The 21,375-nt window shown below is 41.0% G+C and overlaps 1 protein-coding gene across 9 annotated transcripts in view; it reads left to right on the forward strand.

Annotated features, from left to right (window-relative positions):
- The first annotated feature begins 2,699 nt into the window (after nucleotides 1-2,699).
- The window catches only part of LOC123757562 (uncharacterized protein CG5902), an 81,871-nt gene continuing 63,195 nt past the window's right edge, over nucleotides 2,700-21,375 (forward strand). For 2 of the 9 annotated variants that reach the window (XR_006772776.2, XM_045741309.2), the window contains exon 1: nucleotides 2,703-3,215. Coding sequence is in view for 4 of the 9 variants with exons in the window: in XM_045741309.2 (XP_045597265.1) it covers nucleotides 3,162-3,215 (54 nt within the window). In the remaining 5 variants the exon portion in view is untranslated. Of the gene's footprint in view, nucleotides 3,216-16,583; nucleotides 16,681-21,375 lie in introns of all 9 variants that reach the window. The other 7 variants (XM_045741312.2, XM_045741311.2, XM_045741310.2 and 4 more) reach the window with 7 other exon arrangements.

A 21,375-nucleotide genomic window follows, 5' to 3' on the forward strand; every position in this document is an offset into this window, starting at 1 on the left:
TGACCCACCTTGCATACATCACATCTTTAGTGGATTATGCCGCACCTCTGTTTCCTTTGATGCCTGAAAGAAGGCTTGGAGGGCTTGAAAAATTGCAGAACGAAGCCTGGATAATCATTGGGTGCCCTCGTACCCAAGCTACTTACAATTTTGATGAGCTAGTTACAAAATTCAATACATATCGTCACATCAACAATGGGCTCGAGATCGAACAACACAAGTATATTTTTTAAATTAAGCAGCAGACATGTGGAAAACTAGTGTCACAATTGATATGTTTGTCCTGCACACCGCCCCCTATCCAGTGGGCAACGGTGGATAGGTTATAATTACTTAGTTACTACCTACAGTTAGCAAACTGGGGACATTTGGCCAATATTTCTGGTAGCAGATCCTTTTGAATGAAATATTTACACATCTTTGGAACATTTGTTATAGAATTGTCTCCGAATTCACGTATCTTTTTCGCACTGCATCACATAATGACTATGATATAAAGTTTATTCCTAATCATGCATATAGTAAGCTCATGAAATAAATGGGCTGAAGCTGAATTAGGATTACAGCTCTTGCTTGCAGTTTCGCCAGGTTCCTAATATGAGAGGTCCTTTATGATAGTTCCCTATATGATAGTTTCAAAGTACATCCTCATGAAATAAATGAGTTTCTAGGAGCAGGCTTTAGGTAGGATAGATGAGCTGAGGTAGGATAACAGCTCTTGCTTGCAGTTTCACTTGGTACGTCATTTGACAGCCCTTATGATCTCTAGTCTTAATTTAACAACATAAAAAAGGAGGGAGAGAGAGTTCTACAATTTTTAGAACTTTAAAAATGTTGGGTTTAGACTAAAAACCAACACTAAAAAGAAGCAAAGAACATAAAGACAGGAGTAAACACTTTAATAAAGAAATGCAAGAACTTAGTTGACAATAAATGTAGACAGTACATAATACTTAGTAAATACAAATTTAAGATACGAGTAACACAAAAAAAAAACTTACTACAAAGGAAAATGTGAGTGAAACTTGGAATCATCTAGTTCTATCTATTAATCCGACTTTATGTTCGTAACTCATTTTCAATGTATGTACCTTTACCTGAATAAATATCTTATCTTATGTTATCTTATCTTCTAGGAAACGCTGAAAGTCATCATTCAGAGTTTTATAGATATAGAGAGCACTTGAGAGTATGTACAGACTTGATCGAGGATTTCAGTAAGGGAGCAGAGTGGTGTCTGGGACTGGAATTTGTGATTGTTCTAATTGCTGAGTTTTGTTGAGTAATTAGGGGTCGGAGGTAATTAAGGGTGGTGGATCCCCAGGCACAGATACCATAGGGGAGATATGGACAAAAGAGTAAATAATACAGAGTAACTAGGGTAGGGCGAGGAACATAGTATCTGACTTCGGAGAGAATGCTTACTGTTTTAGAAACCTTTTTAATAATATAGAAACCTTTTTAATAATATGGAAACCTTTTTAATAATATTTTGTATATAGCAATAAAAAAATAGTTTTTTGACACTGTGAACGCCAAGGAACTTGCCATCTACCGTGCTCACAATTTGGGTATTGTTAATTCTTAATTAATTTAATTGTTGGCTGAAATTAATATCCCAGGCAAATTCTGGCAATTAGGCTGGGATATCGATATCTATGGCAGGTGGCTACAGGTAATGAATCCTCCCCCAATGGTGAACATTCCAATTGTAAACTATGTGAACAAGAACTGGGACATACTCTCCAACACTATATCTGTGACTGCCCTGTTATCAGTGACTTCAGACCAAACGGTATGAGGTCCTTTGAGCTCTGTAACTACTTCATACACTCACGAATATTGGAAGATATTCTTGTGCTGTACCCAGATTTTGCTAGTTGAGGCTATGGGGATATTAGATGAACTTACAACTAGCTTTTGATCTATGCACTATAATCTTTGATATAAAATAGGGTAGCAGCACATTACTGTACTCACCTATTTGTGCTTGCGGGGGTTGAGCTCTGGCTCTTTGGTCCCGCCTCTCAACCGTCAATCAACTGGTGTACAGATTCCTGAGCCTACTGGGCTCTATTATATCTACACTTGAAACTGTGTATGGAGTCAGCCTCCACCACATCACTGCTTAATGTATTCCACCTGTTAACTACTGTGTATACCTAAATTTGTTAAAAACAACCACATTCAATTCAATTTAAATTTCTATCTTTATTATGCACAGCCACATTGATGTGTATACCTAATCTTGCTAATAATAAAAAATCTAAAAACAAACAAATACGAATAAAAAATATTTGGGAAATACTAATAATATTCAACAAATATATATATATATATATATATATATATATATATATATATATATATATATATATATATATATATATATATATATATATATATATATTTATATTATAAAAAATGAAAACGCCACACGTGGATAGTTACACATATTTATGCTAATAGGCAGTAACCCTTGAATACATCCTTATTATCTTTAACTTAATAACTGCGAAGAATATATTTATATATATATAAGGAATGTTGGAGGTTCCCCGAGCATAGGGCCCTTGAAGTGGCGATTCAGAGAAAATGGACTAGAAACTCTTCAGAGAAAATTGTTTACACCGCAGAGTCAGGTTTTCGATTATTGTTTTCTTTTTGAGCCTAGATAGATATGGCAGGGGGTCCAGTGGCGAGAAAATAAGTTAGTTTGTTTTACTAGCGATGCCTATAGCTCCTGAAACTTCCCAATGACAATTAATTTCCCACTTGACCTATTTTCCTGTGAAAATGAAAGGTGGCAGAAACAAAGAGGCCGCGTTTAACAATTCAGAAATCGGGGCTGTTTTCTCACGCCTTTTCGGCAACGCCTTATCTTAGTGGCCATAGAAAGGCTTTAGAATAGGTGAGACTAAAGTGTGTGACACAGCAACGGGGTTCTCTGTGCACCAGTCACCCCGCCGCGGCAGAAATATGCAATATTTTCATTGTGTGGGCTGAACGCGGCCGGATCAGCTGTGAGTGATTCTTGCTGTGGTGTGAGAGAGCGAGAGAGGAGGCAGAGGACAGAATCTGTTTCACCCATCCCTTAAAAACTGCTGCAGCAGGTGTCGGCCAGGCCTCCCCAACCCAGGTCCCGCCCACCATCCTTCACCATGTCCGCCGGCTGCTGTGGCACCAAGAAACCCAAGCTCAATGGCGGCCCACAGGTACAAATTCACATTTAAGAGAGCCACCAACCAGCAGGATTTTGGAGGGCATTTGCCTTACTTTGCAGCTTAGCAACGCTTACTGTAGGGGCAATATGCGGGGATGGCAGAGCTTTTGAAGGCTGGGACACATTATATTGTATGTATTCCCAGTTGTAAATATTTGTATTTAGGTAAGGGGGTCAATGAGGAAGGAAGTTTTGGGGGAATAAAGAGGTCAAGAACACGACCAAGGTTAGGCCTACCAACTATACTCATATGTCTACAGTATTCACCTTATTAAATAATCGTTTGATTAACATCGTTATGACTGTAATTTGCCGAGAAAAGGAGAGAGGGAAGGAAAAAGAGAGAGAGATGGATAATAACAGAAATTTAACATGTGTCATGCTTAAGTGAATCAGAGTTTTTCTTGGTTTCTGAACTGTACAAGAAGGTACTAGTGATACTAGTGTACTATTGATACCAGTGTACTAGTGATAGTGGTACTAGTGATACTGGTGTACTAGTGATACTGGTATACTAGTGATACTGGTGTACTAGTGATACTGGTGATACTGGTGTACTAGTGATACTGGTGTACTAGTGATACTGGTGTACTAGTGATACTGGTGTACTAGTGATACTGGTGTACTAGTGATACTGGTGTACTAGTGATACTGGTGTACTAGTGATACTGGTGTACTAGTGATACTAGTGTACTAGTGATACTGGTGTACTAGTGATACTGGTGTACTAGTGATACTGGTGTACTAGTGATACTAGTGTACTAGTGATACTATTGTACTATACTATTGTACTATACTAGTGTACTAATGATATTAGTGTACTAGTGATACTAGTGTACTAATGATACTAGTGTACTAGTGATGCTAGTATACTAGAAGATGCTTATGTACTAGTGTGCTGTGTCCCAGGCATTGGGGTACATCCCAGAATTGCCGTTGAAGTAAGTGGAGCGCGAGGTGGGGGATATCGCAACTGGCACGTGGAGCCTTGTGGGAAGGTGTTTATATGGTTAGGTTACTGTTGTGAATTATGATGTCATGCATTATGATGTATTGCTTGTGTCTCTTGGAGCAAATTTACTTTTAGTATTGTGTGTTTAGTAAGAACTGGTGCATAAACTACATTCTGCTCTTAGACAATATGCTGAGTGTAGTTAAGAGGTTTAAGAATATATATATATATACTGTCTATATACATTATAGTTTCAATTTTGGAGAGTGAGATCGGGAAGTCCTTGTACTGTATCAGGAAGTCCTTGTACTGTATCAGGAAGTCCTTGAACTGTATCAGGAAGTCCTTGCACTGCATCAGGAAGTCCTTGTACTGTATCAGGAAGTCCTTGTACTGTATCAGGAAGTCCTTGTACTGTATCAGGAAGTCCTTGCACTGCATCAGGAAGTCCTTGCACTGCATCAGGAAGTCCTTGTACTGCATCAGGAAGTCCTTGTACTGTATCAGGAAGTCCTTGTACTGTATCAGGAAGTCCTTGTACTGTATCAGGAAGTCCTTGTACTGTATCAGGAAGTCCTTGCACTGCATCAGGAAGTCCTTGTACTGTATCAGGAAGTCCTTGCACTGCATCAGGAAGTCCTTGTACTGTATCAGGAAGTCCTTGCACTGTATCAGGAAGTCCTTGTACTGTATCAGGAAGTCCTTGTACTGTATCAGGAAGTCCTTGTACTGTATCAGGAAGTCCTTGTACTGTATCAGGAAGTCCTTGTACTGTATCAGGAAGTCCTTGTACTGTATCAGGAAGTCCTTGTACTGTATCAGGAAGTCCTTGCACTGTATCAGGAAGTCCTTGCACTGCATCAGGAAGTCCTTGTACTGCATCAGGAAGTCCTTGTACTGCATCAGGAAGTCCTTGTACTGCATCAGGAAGTCCTTGTACTGCATCAGGAAGTCCTTGTACTGTATCAGGAAGTCCTTGTACTGTATCAGGAAGTCCTTGTACTGTATCAGGAAGTCCTTGTACTGTATCAGGAAGTCCTTGTACTGTATCAGGAAGTCCTTGTACTGTATCAGGAAGTCCTTGTACTGTATCAGGAAGTCCTTGTACTGTATCAGGAAGTCCTTGTACTGTATCAGGAAGTCCTTGTACTGTATCAGGAAGTCCTTGTACTGTATCAGGAAGTCCTTGTACTGTATCAGGAAGTCCTTGTACTGTATCAGGAAGTCCTTGCACTGCATCAGGAAGTCCTTGCACTGTATCAGGAAGTCCTTGCACTGTATCAGGAAGTCCTTGTACTGCATCAGGAAGTCCTTGCACTGTATCAGGAAGTCCTTGTACTGTATCAGGGAGCCTACTATACTTATAAAGTTCCCCTCTAGGGCAGGATGCATTACTCTCTGTGTAATGTTTTGACTACTGTGCTTGCTAATGATTCAAGAGCAAGCACTACTGTGCTTGCTCTTTAAGTTAGATGGTCTTCCTTGCTACCATTTTTGTAGATTGGAACCATGTTAGCTTTTTTCCATATATATCTGCCAAGACTCTTGTACATAAAGATAAAAAAAAAGTCAGTTAAAATGGAGTGCTGAGCTCAGAACTGCAATGCTATGGAATCAGAGGACACTCACTTCAATACTTGCAATATTACTTCAATGACAGTATTCCCTTCAATACTTGCAATATTACTTCAATGACAGTATTCCCTTCAATACTTGCAATTAATGTTGGCATTCCACAGGGCAGTATACTTGGCCCACTCCTCTTTCTCATTCACATCAATGACCTTCCAAATGCCACTCAACACCTGAAGCCACTATTTGCTGATGACACAAACCTCATTTTCTCCTATGTTAACCCACTTATTCTAAATGGCAGTGAATACTGAACTAAAAAATCGTCTGGTTGACTGCTAATAAACCTGTCCTTAATATTGATAAAACATTTTACATGTTTGTTAAAAAGTCCCTTAATCAAATTAACCTAAAAATTAACAGTACCCAGATTAAGAACAAAATAGATGGGAAATTCCTTGATCACATTGATAACAAGGTAAATTTACATTGCCACATACAAAATATAATAAAAAAGTTTCTAAAACAGTAGCATTTCCTCCAAAATCAGATTCTATGTACTTTGCCCTGCCTTGGTAATACAGTACTGTACTGTTCACTCATCTATCCATATTTAACTTAGAGTATCTGTGCCTGGGATTCTAAAGCCCAAAATTACCTTTACCCCTAATTACTCAACATACAGTATATCAGCAATTAGAAAATAAACTCCAGTCCCAGACAGCACTCGGCTCCCTTACTGAAATCGTTAAGTATATTAAATATTAAGTTGCATCACATACCTTACCTTGAGGTTACCTTAAGGTGGTTTTGGAGCTTAGCATCCCCACGGCCCAGTCCTCGACCAGACCTCATTGCTGGACTGGTCAACCAGGCTGTTGGACGCAGTTGCTTGCAGCCTGACATACGAATCACTACCTAGTTGATTAGGTATCCTTTGGAGGTGCTTATCAAGTTCTCTCTCTTGAACCACATCATCTGAAGTGTACTCTATATTTATAAAACTCTGAACTGCAATGCTAATCCTGACCTCAAGCACTTCCTAGAGAGCTGCAACAGAACCCATGGGCACCACAATAGAAGCAAATATCCTTTTGATATTCCACGAGTGCGACTTATTCTAGGTAGAAATGCTGTGCAAATAAAGGATCTCTGTGGCATGACCTCCCTAATGGGAATAAAGACTGTACTGTACTTCTCTCAACTCGTTGAAAAGAGAAACCAAGAACTACTGGTACTTGCCTAATTAGCTTCATGTAAACTCTACTCCCCTCTTATCATCCTACTTGTTAACCTGTGTTTGCTGGTATTGTGAACATTAATTCCTAAATTTGCACGGTTAATAAATATTGCCACGTTTAAATATCACAATTTTTTTTATATTGTCTGTTTAATCTCTTCTACAATTATAAGATTATGTACTATGCTTGTACTGCTGCAAGAATTGCAGTCTTCAAATATAAAAAAAATTGTCAATCATTTTCTAAATCTTCCACAATTCAAAAATGTTCTCTTTCTCACTTAGATTTTAATATTACCCCTTTTTTGTTTTTTATTTTTTTACTTGATGCCCAAAACAATCTGCATATTAGTGGCTTTATGCATTGCACTTATCTTATTATGTATCCTCTATTGTTCATTTACCACATGTATGTACAGTTGTATAAATAAATACAATTCATATTATTATTATTATTATTTCATTCACCTGGGCTCTAGGAGACTCAAACCACGAACTCCACACGTGTGAGGCAGAAGCTCTATCCAATTTATATGACACGGGCATGGTCGTATATTCCTTGGGGCCCTTCCTTTTACTTTATTAGGCCTAGCCTAAAGTGTGTGGTTGAACCCCATGACTTTTCCTTAGGCTTTGGGTGGGCTGGTTACCTGCATTGACAGGGTTTATTGGCATTGCAGCTCCAGTGCATGGGCTTCCTGCAGGACTCATTCACCTTGTAGGTTCTAGAAAACAACCTCGGACTTGGGGAAGGGGGGTTACCATGGATACCTCTTCTGTGCCTGCTCTTGCCCTGTGCAAATTTGAGGGTTGTTAATACCTGGTGCCACTCGGGGACATATCATTCATTCTTTCTGCCTCCACCATACTGATTGTTGGGTTGGTGACACCTACGACCTAGAGTCAAGTGGTATTTGTTTCCCCCATGTGTTCACGATCACCCATTCTTCTGTGGAAGCCCAGAAATTTAAAGCAGCGCCAGTTTTCATTCCTGCAATGCTCGAGGGTTTTTGTCGTGGCTGCTTCAGCTTCTGCCTTGCTTAATCCATTTGCTGTGATACTCTGGGTGGCAGTTTCTTTGTATTTTTCACCTGACGCTTCAGATGTCTGCAGACTGTGCTGGCTCATGCTTTGGATTCAGCGTGGGCCCTGGCTCTTCTTTCAACTTCCCCTCTCTGTCCTCTGCTTTTTCCTGAGGACTCGGTAGCTCAATTTTGGTCGGGGACTCTAATTAGTTGTCACCCGGCCTCTGACTTGTATGTCCGGGATGGAGGGCCGGTTTCGTTGGTCCTCTCAGAGAGGTCGAGCCAGGTTTTTACCGGGTTTTTGTTTTACCTTCACCTGTTGGTCGAGGTGGGTCTTCCATGGTGCCGGTAGCTGGGGCTGTCGCATCCCACCCAACTAGGAGGCACCTTGCTCACTATTCGGAAGGCTGGTTCTTGGGGTTCCCGTTGGCCTTTTCATGGGGCAGTGGGGAGAAGGCTGACTCTCTCTGCCCATGCCTGGTGCTACAATTCGTGAGCATTTTGGGTTGTGTTGTACAGCATGTGGCAGCATTGGGCGGTCTCTCCTACGGGGGTTTGGATCTGATAGGGGAGGCCTCTTCTCCTTCCCTTCATCAAGTCATCTTGGAGTAGGTGCATCTGGGCGTGGGTGTGTCTTGAAATGATCTTGTCTCAACAGTGGGTTTCCCTGCCTTTTTCTGGTCCATAAAAGGGATTGTACAGATCTTTGGTACATTCTGGATTTGTCCCGTCTGAACCGGTTGATTCCTTGCCTCTCATTTCGGATGAGTACTTTGTCCCAGGTCTGTCTCGTTCTTGACCTGGGCACTTGGATGATCTCTCTGGACCTCAAGAACACCTATTGGCATGTTCCTATTCATCCGGGGTTCAGGGATTGGTTAGGTTTTGTCATGGGGTGAAAGGCTTACCATATTCAGGCTCTTCCATTCGGGCTGAATCTGGCACCACACGTTTTTAAGAGCTTGACTCGGGTTATGGTGGACCATCTTTGTTTGTTAGAACTGAGAGTTTTGGCCTATCTCGATGACTGGCTGGTTTGGGCTCCCAGCTGGTCTGCTTGTCTGCTAGCCAGGATCTGGTTCTTTCCCAGCTTGCCGGGTTTGGGTTCCTGGTGAACTGGAGGAAGTCCCAGTTGGTTCCGTCCCAGTTTAGGACCTGGTTGGACCAGACTTTCGGTCAGCTTCACTTTCCTGCCTATTGTAGCCCTGCTCTGGCTGCAGTCTCGCTATCTAATGCTGTCGAGGAAAATTCAGGTTACTTGGCAGATGCTTAAGTGCTGCATCACTTGACTGCCTCTTCGTTTTTTTTTGGGGGGGGGGGGGGGGGGGTTTGGTGCTATGGCGCCTTCTTCCTCACTCGATGTGTTCACAGACGCCTTGGCAGGAGGCTGGGGCTTAGTGACCAGTGCTCACCAGTCTGGCCAGGGCCATTGGTGTTCTTTTCATCGCACAGCACAGTGCGGGAGTTTGTGGCTGTGTGGTAGGCTCTGCAGAGAGTTCAGATTCCTCAGGGATCAGTGATCCAGCTTCATTAGGACTGCCCATGGTTCATTGTCTCACCCAGGAGGCGGGGGTTGTCTTCTTTCTGTGGCTCTGTGGGCTTGGTTGCTTCAGATAGCTCTTCTGCTGAATTCTCGGGGTTTGCATCTCTGGCCTGTTCATGTTCAGGGAGTGTCCAAAGTTTTAGCCAATGGTCTGTCTTGCTTTCTTCCTATTTCCACGGAATGGTCTGTTGATGCCGAATCTTTCCTCTGGCTTTGCCGAACCTTTGGGTGCCTGGACGTCAGTCTCTTTGTGACTCGGTGCTGTTCCCCGATTGCAAGGCCCTGGTGGTGGATACCTTTCAGCTGGATTGGTCGAGATGGTGGTACACTTACAGTATTTTTTTTCTCGGTCTGGCTCCGGTCTTTCTTCTGTTCCAGTCCATCTTGTTCTGTCCTTGATAGGCATGAGATTCCTAATACTGTCGCGTCTTGTCAGAGTCTTGGCATTGGCAGAGCTGCTTCTGCTTGCGATGCACCTTCGGCCTGCTCATGTATTGCCTGAACCTGCCTGGTCTTTGGACAGGGTTCTTTCATTTCTTTCTTCCCCTTGGTGTGGCCCCGTTGACCAGGAATTGTTTGGAAGGCTTTGTTTTTTATTTCCTTGACTTCCAGCTGTCGGGTGGGGGAGCTTCATGCTCTCCTCTGGCGTTGGGGGGATTTATTTTTTTGGTCCTGGGCTCGTTCGATTGCAGCCTGTGTCTTCTTTTTCTGGCGAAGAATGAGACTGTGGGCTTCCGGAGGGGTCCTTTGGTTGTGGAAGCATGGTTGGTTCGGTCGGGGGTGCATCATGCACTTTGTCTGGTGACGGCTTTATGCCACTACCTTCGAGCCACGGGTTCGGTTTCGGTGGACTAGGTGTGGGTTGATCTGCTTTCTCTGGTTCTCTGTTCCAGAGCTCGTTTTTCTCAGGTCGTTCGCAGTGTCATTAAAGCTAGCCAGTCTGCGGTCTACCCTCGTGCTCATGATATTTGCAAGTACAGTATGCTGCGTTGTTGGCAGTTTTTGGTAATACTGTATGCCTTAGGCAGATGTTAGGGGCATGGGGTTTTGGAGGTTTAACAGGATTTTGGTCGCTTGGTATCTTGTGAACGTTCCGGGTCCTCTGTGGTCTTGTGTTGCTTTGGGGCGTCTGTTGCGACCTTCGATCTCAACTTTGATTTTATGCCTGCTATGCTCCCGCTTCCATGGTAAGTTTCCCTTCTTGTCCTTCTTTGTGGGTAGTTAGCTTCAGGGAGCCAACAGGGCTCCCCACAGAAAACTAGAATCAATTGTAATGAAACGCTAATTTCTGGGTGAGCCCCAGATGCTTTTTAACACCCTCCCTCCTCAGGTTGGTGGTGTGTTTCTCGGTAAAGGACTGAAGCCATTTGGCTTGGGCTCTCCGAGCCAGCTCCTCCATCCCCCCAATGAGGGAAAAGGAGGGAGGAACTAAGTTTTGTTGTTTCTTTTGTTATTTGGGAAGTTCTTTTGGCATTTTGGTGACTTTGGTTGTGTTTATAAATGAGGCAGTGGTTTCTTTTGATTCGCTTATCTCTCTGGGTGCCTTTCGTGGTGATATCAGAGATGATATTCTTTAAATGTAAAGTGATCATAGGCCATCGCTCCCTGTGCCTCTCTTAAGGGGCCAGGTTCTGGCTCGTGGTTCCCAGTAGGCACAAAGAAATCTGCGACTGATGATGCTTGGTATTATGGCACTTAATCGGTGATGATCACTTCAGGAAGCCTCCGGGGCTCACCGAGAAACTGGCGTTTCATTACAGTCAACGCTGGTTTTATATAGTGTATTTTCTAGCTCTCTCTCACTTGTCTTGAAAAAGAATGTGAAGGCCAAAGAATATTCCATAGGAGCACACCAGTGCTTTGAAGAGTGTCATTATTGGTGTTGCATCCTTTGTTTAGAATGTTTTCACATCCACCCTATACATTTTCCTGGTTATTGTTATGTTTACTTTATTGTATTCTAAATGTTAGATCTTTTAACTTTATTATTCCAGGATCATTGACTATTGCTTCTTACTGTGGAATCTGACTGTGTTTTGTAACCTATACTTTTTAAGATTTTTTTTGTATTTCACGTAGCAGTAAATAGATACCCGGTAGGTAAGCAGCTGTTGTGGGGTTGTATCCTGGGAAGGGTCAGTATTTTAACTGGGGGGCCTTGATACAAGCCTAAAATATATACATACACAGGCTTTCTGTCCCTAACAAGATCAATTACTGTATTATTAAATTTAGTTATTTTCTTTTTTCATTTCACGTCCTATTACTCAATGGTCACATTTATCTAAAGCTTTTGCAATACAGTATCTGATTACAAGTACTGGTACTGTATATGTATTGCATTTGATTATGTCTATAATTTTATAGTGATTAAGTACAATAAATGCAAAAGATAATGTCTTCCTGCTCTAAAAGTTGTTGACTGGAAATGATAAGTTTATTGCGGTATAAATACACAAAGGGATGAGATAGCTCAAGCTATTCTCAACATATTACTGAATATTCTGAGTAATATACATATACATTTCTTCCTTTACACATGCAGTTTGTTACCAGACATACACACAGATACTTTTATTAATGTGTATGGAAACACTTTACTTTTGCACACAACGTTGGTAGTTTGGTATCATTGGGATCGTCGTCCTTTTTAAGTAATTCCATTTGTCCATCTGGGAATTTGCGGTGAAATTCCGGGTTGTGGTATTTTTCTTCAGTATGGTGAGTTCAGTGTAGGAGTTCAGTGTAGGAGTGCAGGAGGCATGGGATCAGGGTGTTTGTTGACATTCTTTGTGCTGATTATCCTGTTACATTTGTGGGCCAGTTGTCGTCTGGTGTTTGTGTTACCGTTGAACTTGCTGGGCGCAATGTAGAGAACGTAAGGGGGTCTATTTGTCGTCATTCTCTTCAGTTGCAAGGCCATGCTTGTCAACGTCGGTGTTGGCTCTGGAACACGCTTTTAGTGTCGGTTATCGAAGTTACGGGTGGTCCGTCATCATCTTCAAATGTGGTGATGTCGATGTTGGCAAGGGCAGCCAGGGTAGGTGGCATCCCTGTTTCCGGATTGGTTGTGGGGCCGGCAGCTGGAGGAGCTGGGAGAAGGTTGCCGGGTACTGTCACGGTCGGCATTTCATTTGCAGTGAGCAGCTAGTTGATGGTGTGGACGTATAGGTTGACGTTGCCTGCCGGTTTGTCGGCGAGGCGTAGAAGTACCGGTAGTAGGGTGTTATTGGTGATGGCTGCAGGTGTAGGTGAGGTCGGCTGAGTGTGGCGTCCCCAGGGGCCAGGTGATGGTGAGGTAGCAACAACTTTCCCAGGTATTATCCTGGGCAAGTCCAGGAATGCTGCAGATGTGGGTGGATTGTTAGGTCAAGGTGTAGCGATAGCAAAGATTTCCATCATCGTCTTGATTTCCTCCTTCCTGTGAGGGCAGTCATGGGAGACATCTGTATGTTGGTCGTTGCAGACACATTTTTGGTGGGTGGCTGTACAGGACCATCACTACACTGCCTGTAGTGATGGTCCTCGACACAAATACTGCATTTTGGTACACACAATGTGCACTTGCTGGTGTAGTGAGAATACTGGTAACACCTGAAGCATTGCTTCAGCTCCAAGTATCGATCCTTTTTCACTAAATCAGGCGGTGTGGTGATTCCGAAGCATCCGAATCCGCTGTTTGAGGCCGTACCCTAAAGTATCGCTAACAACACCTGCTCTTACTTTCTTATAAATAATGTAAGTGCAGGGGTCTATATAGTAGTAATCACCAGTTCTAACTACATGGGACAAGAAATACACCTTGGGGTACAATTTTACAAAAAGGCTTTTATTTAACAAATACCAGATTTCCTCACACTTCTTAGAACAGGGGAAAGGGGGGTACTTGGATCCACCACAGGATTGATACAGACAAAAAGAGAGAGGGAGGTTCCTTCTCCCTCTACAACCTGGGACTTAAGGTAATTACTCTATTCCACTCCTCTTAGGTCACTACAAAGGGCCTGGGTTTACAAATGGATATACAAAATAAATGTATAACCCCTATGTGACACACAGCTGAGCACATACACCTGAATTAACAACACACCACTCTCCCTACACACAGGGTTCCAAAAATCCTTATTTCCACTAATTCCTATCTAACTCATAAAGAAAAGGGGAAGCACTGCTATAAACCTCTATAATACTGCACTTATCGTATTTGTTGGAGACCATCCACAACACTGGTCTTGTTCTCACTGCCGCCCTCTCCCAAGTGACTGATAGGGGCTTGCACATGTCCCTGCCTGCCTGGTTTCAATAATGTTCCCTCCCTATACATGTCATACATATTTCCCAATACTTCATTTATATGTCTTATAATGTTCCAGGCTGTTTTTCTACATTTAACACTGTTGTTTCTCTATATTTTCTTGCATTGAATCTGCTTTTTTTTTTTTTTTTTTTTAACGATTTTATTCCTTTTGTTTACATTGGTTTTTAGGAGATTACATTTTCCTGTTGAGATGTTGCGCTGTGCATCTGAAAGGGGTCAGAGTTCCAGACTGTTTTTCAACATTTAACACTGCTATTTCTCCCTACACAAGGGTCTCTCTCAATATCACTGCTATTTCTCCCTACACAAGGGTCTCTCTCTCTCTTACATAGCAGCTGTGGCGAAAGACATCTTCAAGGTTGGGCACCGGGTCTCATCGCTGGTGAGTTTTTGCCGTGGTAAAAGTCATATCAGGGTTTTCTGAATTGATGCTGGTGATGATATCAGTGATGTTGTGGTTATTGATCCAGGAGCTGACCCTCCTGGCAAAAATTTTGGTTCGTTGATTTTTGATGGTTAAGGAATGCATCCACTATTGCAGTGTGCCCATGAAAAATCTGGTTCAGCATTACAAACGACCGACTTATGAGTGCCTTTTCAGAACTTATCCCATTTACAAGTTGGGGACTGCCTGTGTGCATTTCTGTGTGGACTGAGTTCATGAACAAGATTTCAGGATCTTCTGCCTTCATTGTGTCAATCACATTGTATGTAGCCAAGGAACCAAAATTAAGGAGGAAAAGTACCCTTTCAGTCCAGAAACAGACTCAAATTGATTTGACTTGATTGTTCAAATCCTCCTCAGAAAGGGAGAGTACAGAGGAACCTCAAGTGACGAGCGTCTCCATCTACAAGCATTTCAGGTAACGAGCGAGTCACTCGCGGACAATTTATCTCGACGAGCTTCCACTCGATTAACGAGCAAACCACATGGTGCGGTTCTCGCAAATTCTCGGACAAATTCAATTGTACGCTTCAAGTTCAATTAAAAACAATAAAACACAACATTTATAATAATTACATGTATTATAATTACATTATAAAATGTTATATTGATGTTTTTCAAGGGTTGAACGGATTAATTTTATTTCCATTATTTTAAATGGAGAAATTCGTTTCGCATGACAAACGTTTCACAAGACGAGCTCGGTGCTGGAACAAATTAAATTCGTTAATCGAGGCTCCACCGTATTCTGCAATGAACCCATGTCAACCAAGAACTGGAACCTCCAGTGTTGGTATTTCAGCACACAAGCCTTAGCTTAACAACAGTATCATATGTAGATTGCCAAGATGGATTCGAGAAGCGAATTCACACTTTCAGACAAAACATGTAGTAGTATCTGTCGTACTCATATCTCACCTTTTCTATTGTCCACTAGTCATGCCCCTCTTTCCTATTCACTTTTAGTTTACACCCATTTAGATCCTTATTTTCAACATGGCTTTGCAACACAGTGATCTGAATAGCATCATTCTTTACATGAATTTAAATTAGTTTTTCTTCCCCCACTCACGTAGCAATTAGTTCATAGCAATCAATGTCTCCTTCATACCTACACTCATCAGTGTTCTTTCTTCATGTATTTTCAGTACAGTACTGTATGTGAATAAACTTCTATTGTACTTAAAGAGGATGTTCATATCTCAATGGACAAAATTTTGTATTGTATTCATTGCTTATATTGATGCCAAACACCGCTTCTTCTCTCCCACAGTGTGTGCCGTTAGGATTATTACAAGCTGGTATTTGAATCTATTTTGGTTTAAAGTATTCAAAGATTGTTGATACTAAACTATTTTGTTGACGGAGATTATGTACCTGTATTGAACAGCATTAGATATTCTCTCAAAAGTTTACAAAGCTCTTATTTATTGCTGTTATGAGGATGGAGATTTCAATTTTATAATAAAAAAGTTACAAAAAAACTTTATTTTTGGGGGTTACATGAAATGTGATTAAATTGTTGTACAATACAAAGAAGTGTATATAATATTGTAGCGTATAAAGCAAAAATTTTAAAATATATAAAAGGATTGCTGGTACTGGATCTCAAAATAGTAGAGGTTTAGTTTACTTTTACAATTCAAAGATTATTAAATGTTGGTTGGCATGTTATAATACTGCACACACACTATAATAAAAAGAATTGACTTGGGTACTTGCTACTGGTACATACAAGCACTGTACCAGGCAGTTGAAGAAATATTCATCTGATTTTTCAATATATGCTTGCTAATGCATGTCACATTTCATATTTGTTAATCATCTTGGATAAAAATCATTATAAAGACCTTAGTTTTCTCTCTGAATAATTAACTCATTAATTGTTGAGAAATGTTGATACATTTAGCACGTACTGTGCAAGATTATATTTGTTTCATGCTGCCCACCCTCATTCATCTTGTATTGAGATTTATACGCACTCTAACCTCCAAGCTGGTCGGTTGGTTTATGGAGCAAATCTATATAGCAATAATGCTAGACTTTACTTGGCCACTAGAAATGAATCTTGTGTTATTTCCTTGTCTTTAGTTTCTCTTGAAAATATAGGATTCAGCCTTTGTCATAATATAAACCCTCTTGGACTTAATTTTTGCAAACATGCATTCTTTGGCTGATAGTAGGGTAACCTTCAATTTAGGTGGCATGTATTAGTATATAGGGTGCCTAAGTAACAAAGCCTTAGCACAGTATTCTGCCCGGCAGGATGATTGAGCTGCAGTTATCGCCTTTGGCAAGACATAAGTAGTACAGGCTAGGAAATACAGGAAAAGTCAGCAACATACAAAAGATAGGACAGGAGGTAAGCAGTGAATTTTGCAATGAAACTCAGGATACAGTGTACTGTAATTCAAAAGAGTAACAAAGGCTAGATAATAAATTAATTCAGAATTTTAATGCCTTAATGAATGGTTGTCATTGGCACTCATAAATTTTTTTCATTCATGTTTACCTTTGCAGTGCTTCATATATTATTTCATGTAATTTTGTTTCTTTAAATGCCAAATGTTATACTTATTACCTTGATTTCTTTGAAGTAGTACGGTACTTTAATTTGTCTTTTTCTCACTGATACCTACTCCTCTTACTTCACTCATGTTACATTTTCTAAAGTGTTCATACAATATTTTATTTTTCTAGGTGTCATTGTGTGTTTAGACCTGTTCAATTCCATATGCACTATAGTTTTAACTGAAGGTATGATGGTTAATTGAATACCATATGCAATATGTGATTTTCTTGTGAGGTAGAGTAATAAGCTTAAGATCAAGGCCATAATGACTTACAATGTGTTCTTGACACCTTTTCAAACATAATCTTAAAGCTTCTTGCATCTTTGTATCGCTGGTATGTTTGGGGGTTTGACCTCTTCCTTTATTGATTCCATTTTTGTGTCTTTTGGTCTCTGGCCCTCTTGCAATTTCTGTTAAACCAATCCAATTTCCTAGATCTGCATCTCTGTTTTGGTATGAATGTTTGCATGCCTTCATCACCTTCGTGCATACATTGCATTTATTTCCTAGCCTAGCAATATGTCTGTCCAATTATACTCATTAAAAATTTTTTCTAAGGTCCCCATAGTGTCCTCTCTTGAAATCGAGTTTAACAACTGTTTCAATGTCCCCATTTTCTTCTAGATTATATCTCAAAGCATATGTAATGTCCAACAGGACATGATTACTCTTTCCCAATGGAGGAAGGTACTGGATGTCAAATATCTGTAATTCTTTCCTGATGAATATTAGATCCAGTACGGACGGAACATCCCCTTCCCTCATTCTTGTGGCCTGCTTGACGTGTTGATACATAAATGTTTCCAGAATGAGGTTTACAAATCTGCCTGTCCAAATGTCCTCCATTCTTGCTTTGTTGGCCTCCCAGTCTATTGTTTTAAAGTTGAAGTCCTCCAGTACTAACATTTGTGATTTATCTTTATTTGCATTTACTATAATCTCTCTTATGACCATTATGAAGCCCTCTCATTTGTCATCCAGTTCTTCCTTTGTCTTGTATGTGTATAGGAGTAATAGTAGTTAGTGACAGGAGGAGTGTGTTGGGGAGAAGAGGAGAAATGTTTGTGTCAGAGATGAGGAAGAGGAATGTGTGTGTGTGTGGGGGGGGGGGGGAGTTATGTAGGTGGAGGCTTTTAGTTGACGACTGTGGGTAATGTGGTGGCTAGTGACAAAACGTGCATCTTTTCAAAATGGCTAATTTTTTTTAAACCACATTGGCAACAAAGGACTTTATCAAAGCTATCCATGCCTAAATTAAGTAGAAAGGCATTGCGATTAACTCTTAAAATGTTCAAAATATAAGTGAAAAATTAGTGAGTTAAATAGTAAAACCATAACTGAGTTTTGTTGATGGTGGGGCATCAGATACATACATGTCGGGAGGGAGCCGGTCGGCCGAGCGGACAGCACGCTGGACTTGTGATCCTGTGGTCCTGGGTTCAATCCCAGGCGCCGGTGAGAAACAATAGGCAGAGTTTCTTTCACCCAATGCCCCTGTTACCTAGCAGTAAAATAGGTTCCTGGGTGTTAGTCAGCTGTCACGGGCTGCTTCCGGGGGGTGGAGGCCTGGTCTTTTTAGTGTCCCCGCGGCCTGGTCGAAGACCAGGCCGCGGGGACACTAAAAAGCCCGAAAATCATCTCAAGATAACCTCAAGATGTCTTGTCATTAACCCTTTAACTGCGCAACGGGCCTGCAGGCCCACAATTCTTAATCTTGCCACTCACCTGCCCAATCCCTCAATCACTCCCACTCATCCAGACCTTCAATCACGAGCGTAGCTCTCATCCTGTAACTACACTTAGGTAGGTAATTACTCCCAATCTGTCAGTCCCTCTCTTCTTCCTGCCCAATCCCTCCATCCTGCTCACCAAATCATAGTTTATATATTATTTGTTTACAATATGCATAAACATTTATCACTTGCTATAAGAAAACACCCAAAAAATTTGAGGTAGACAAAAAGAAAAGGGGGAGTAACTTTCAGGAAATCCAGATTGAGGGTGGAATTATATAATCCAGATTTCATCTGTATATTGTACTGTGTAAAGAAATTAGTGTTAGAACATAAATAGATATCAAGAATTATGACCAACTGTTTTCGATTTAAATTTTTTTATCTGATATAAAACAAATTGTGAAATCATTTAGTTTTTAGAAGTTGATCAATGATGGAAGTCTGGATTTTTGTATGCACCACTGTGTAGATAAAAGTAGTGTGTGCCGAGACTAGATAAAGTCTTAGCAATACTGCACTGGTAATAAAGAAGACAGGTTATGCGCACTGGTTATTTTCTGTTTCTCATCAATTGTTCCTTCAGCTTGGCTATGCCAGAAACTCTAGAATGGTTTCTGCTGAGTATACATTACAGTATTATCATTGTTTTGGTTCCAGATACACAGCACACATTCAGTTGTGGTAAAAAATAAAAGTCCAGTAGAGGAAAGATCTGATGAATAAGATGGATGAAATAAGGTAGCAAGAGAGCCATTGAACATATGGCAATGTATCGCTTCTTGAACGTCTTCAAGAATGGCCCTACACAAGACCTTTTGTCCTGTTGCTGGGTTTTTGTCCTGGTGTTATTTTTTCCTGGTGCTGGGCTGTTGCCCTTTGATTGGGAGCCCTGAGGTCCATGATTGGGTGATAAAAAGTGATTTAAGTCTCATCCATGGCCACTCTCGGTACATGAATAATTAATCTTAGGTACACTGTTTGTAATTTCCAATATGCTACTGTGCATTGTAGGAGGAATATCAAGGAAGAAGAATCCTTGTCACAGTCATATTGTATGTTGGCAGTGCACTGCTTCAATAGTTGCCTCCTTTTCCCTGCCCAGGTTGACTTTCAGGATAGCCTCGTTTTTGCTTCTTGGGATTTAGTCCTCAGTGAAGTTCACATTGGGGATGTCCAACATTCTTTCAGGTGGTTTTGCCTATTACCAGCCAATTTTGACAGATGATCATGTTCTTTGTCTTGGTTCTTAGTGGAGCACTGTCTCTTGCCCAATACTGTTGTCTACTATAATTTAGCCATTTGCTTGCTTTTGGAATAGATATTCCATCCTTCCCTTTCTTTAAGGTGTCCCTGGTCTTTATTTTTACACCTCTGGTCAATTTGCATTCTTCTGCAGCCTAATCGGTCCTTAGATTAGGTTCTTTCCTTAATGTCTTTACCTCAGGTTCTTGTTTCCATCTTGGCTAGGGATTCTATTTTCATTGGGGCTTTTATGTTGGCTCTAGATTCTGGTAGTCATGCTCGCAAATTTCATGCTCTTTGGTGTTAAAGGCATTTTGTTCATTTAATTTTGGGAATTGCTCTCTTAATCTCTGCTTTCTTTATCTTTTCTAGTCAGGAATGAGACTTCTGCTTATTGTTATGGTCCTTAAGTAGTAGATGCGTCATTTGTCAGACTGGGGGTGCACAATAGCCTGTGCCCTGTTGCTTCTGCACAGCATTATAGTACAGTATTTATGTGCTACTTGTGCTTCCTGAACTGTGGCTCTCTCTGTCAGTCCAGTTTTCTTGGTGTCTTATTGCAAGACCAGGCTTTCATTCAGGTGATTTGATTCAAGCAGCCTGATGGGTATCTGCATACAGTTGATGTGCATATACATGCTGCCATTACTGCCTTCTTTGCTAATATCTGTGGCTAATATTTGGGCTCGGAGTTTCTGACTCTAACCAAATGGTGGTTAGATATCCATTACCTGTTGAATATTCTCCATCTTAACTGGGCCTGTGTGACTCTTGAGTACCTTTCTAGTCAATAAGTTCTTCCTTTCCTGAACCCAGGGTTTCCCCGCCATCTTTCACCATGGGTCAGCTCTTACATCATTGTTTGTTCCCTTTATTAATCTTGTTTCCAATAGCCCAACTAAAGTTTACTCCTTGAGGCACTGTTGGTATATGCATCAGTGAGCTATTAAAGGCCAGGGCAGAAATCGAATACTGTATTGAATGTAATGAAATAATTTTTTGGCACGGGCTTGCTAGCTTCCCAGACTCGCCCTTCTTTGCCCTGCTTCTCTTTGTGATCAGGTGCATCTTGGGTGAGGAGGTTGACAAGCTAGAACCCTGGATTACCATAGCTGCAATCTGGAGGCTTGTTTGGGTACTAGCATGTGATTTGTTGACATTGGGCAACATATTGCTTCACCACTACCTTCTGGGCAGTTTTACACTGTTTTGGTTCGGTCTCAAATCCTCCATTCTTTGTTCGCATTTATGAACACACTAGATTCGATTCCTGGTGTTTGGTATGCCTATACAAGTCCAAGGGCCTGGTAGTTTTGTGCTTTCCCCCATAATACCAGAGCCAGTGAACCAGGGAGTTACCGAGGCCACCCATAAAAGGACATTTCATTACTGTACATTCAACTTTGATTTTTGTGAAAGAGCCTGAAGTTTTCACAATACAGTAACTATTAGCATTTCTTCATTATTACAATACTAACCACTAATAGTGAAATCAGGATAAATTTG

This window comes from Procambarus clarkii, chromosome 19 (genome assembly GCF_040958095.1).
Source record: "Procambarus clarkii isolate CNS0578487 chromosome 19, FALCON_Pclarkii_2.0, whole genome shotgun sequence".
In the NCBI taxonomy this organism is placed as follows: domain Eukaryota; kingdom Metazoa; phylum Arthropoda; class Malacostraca; order Decapoda; family Cambaridae; genus Procambarus; species Procambarus clarkii.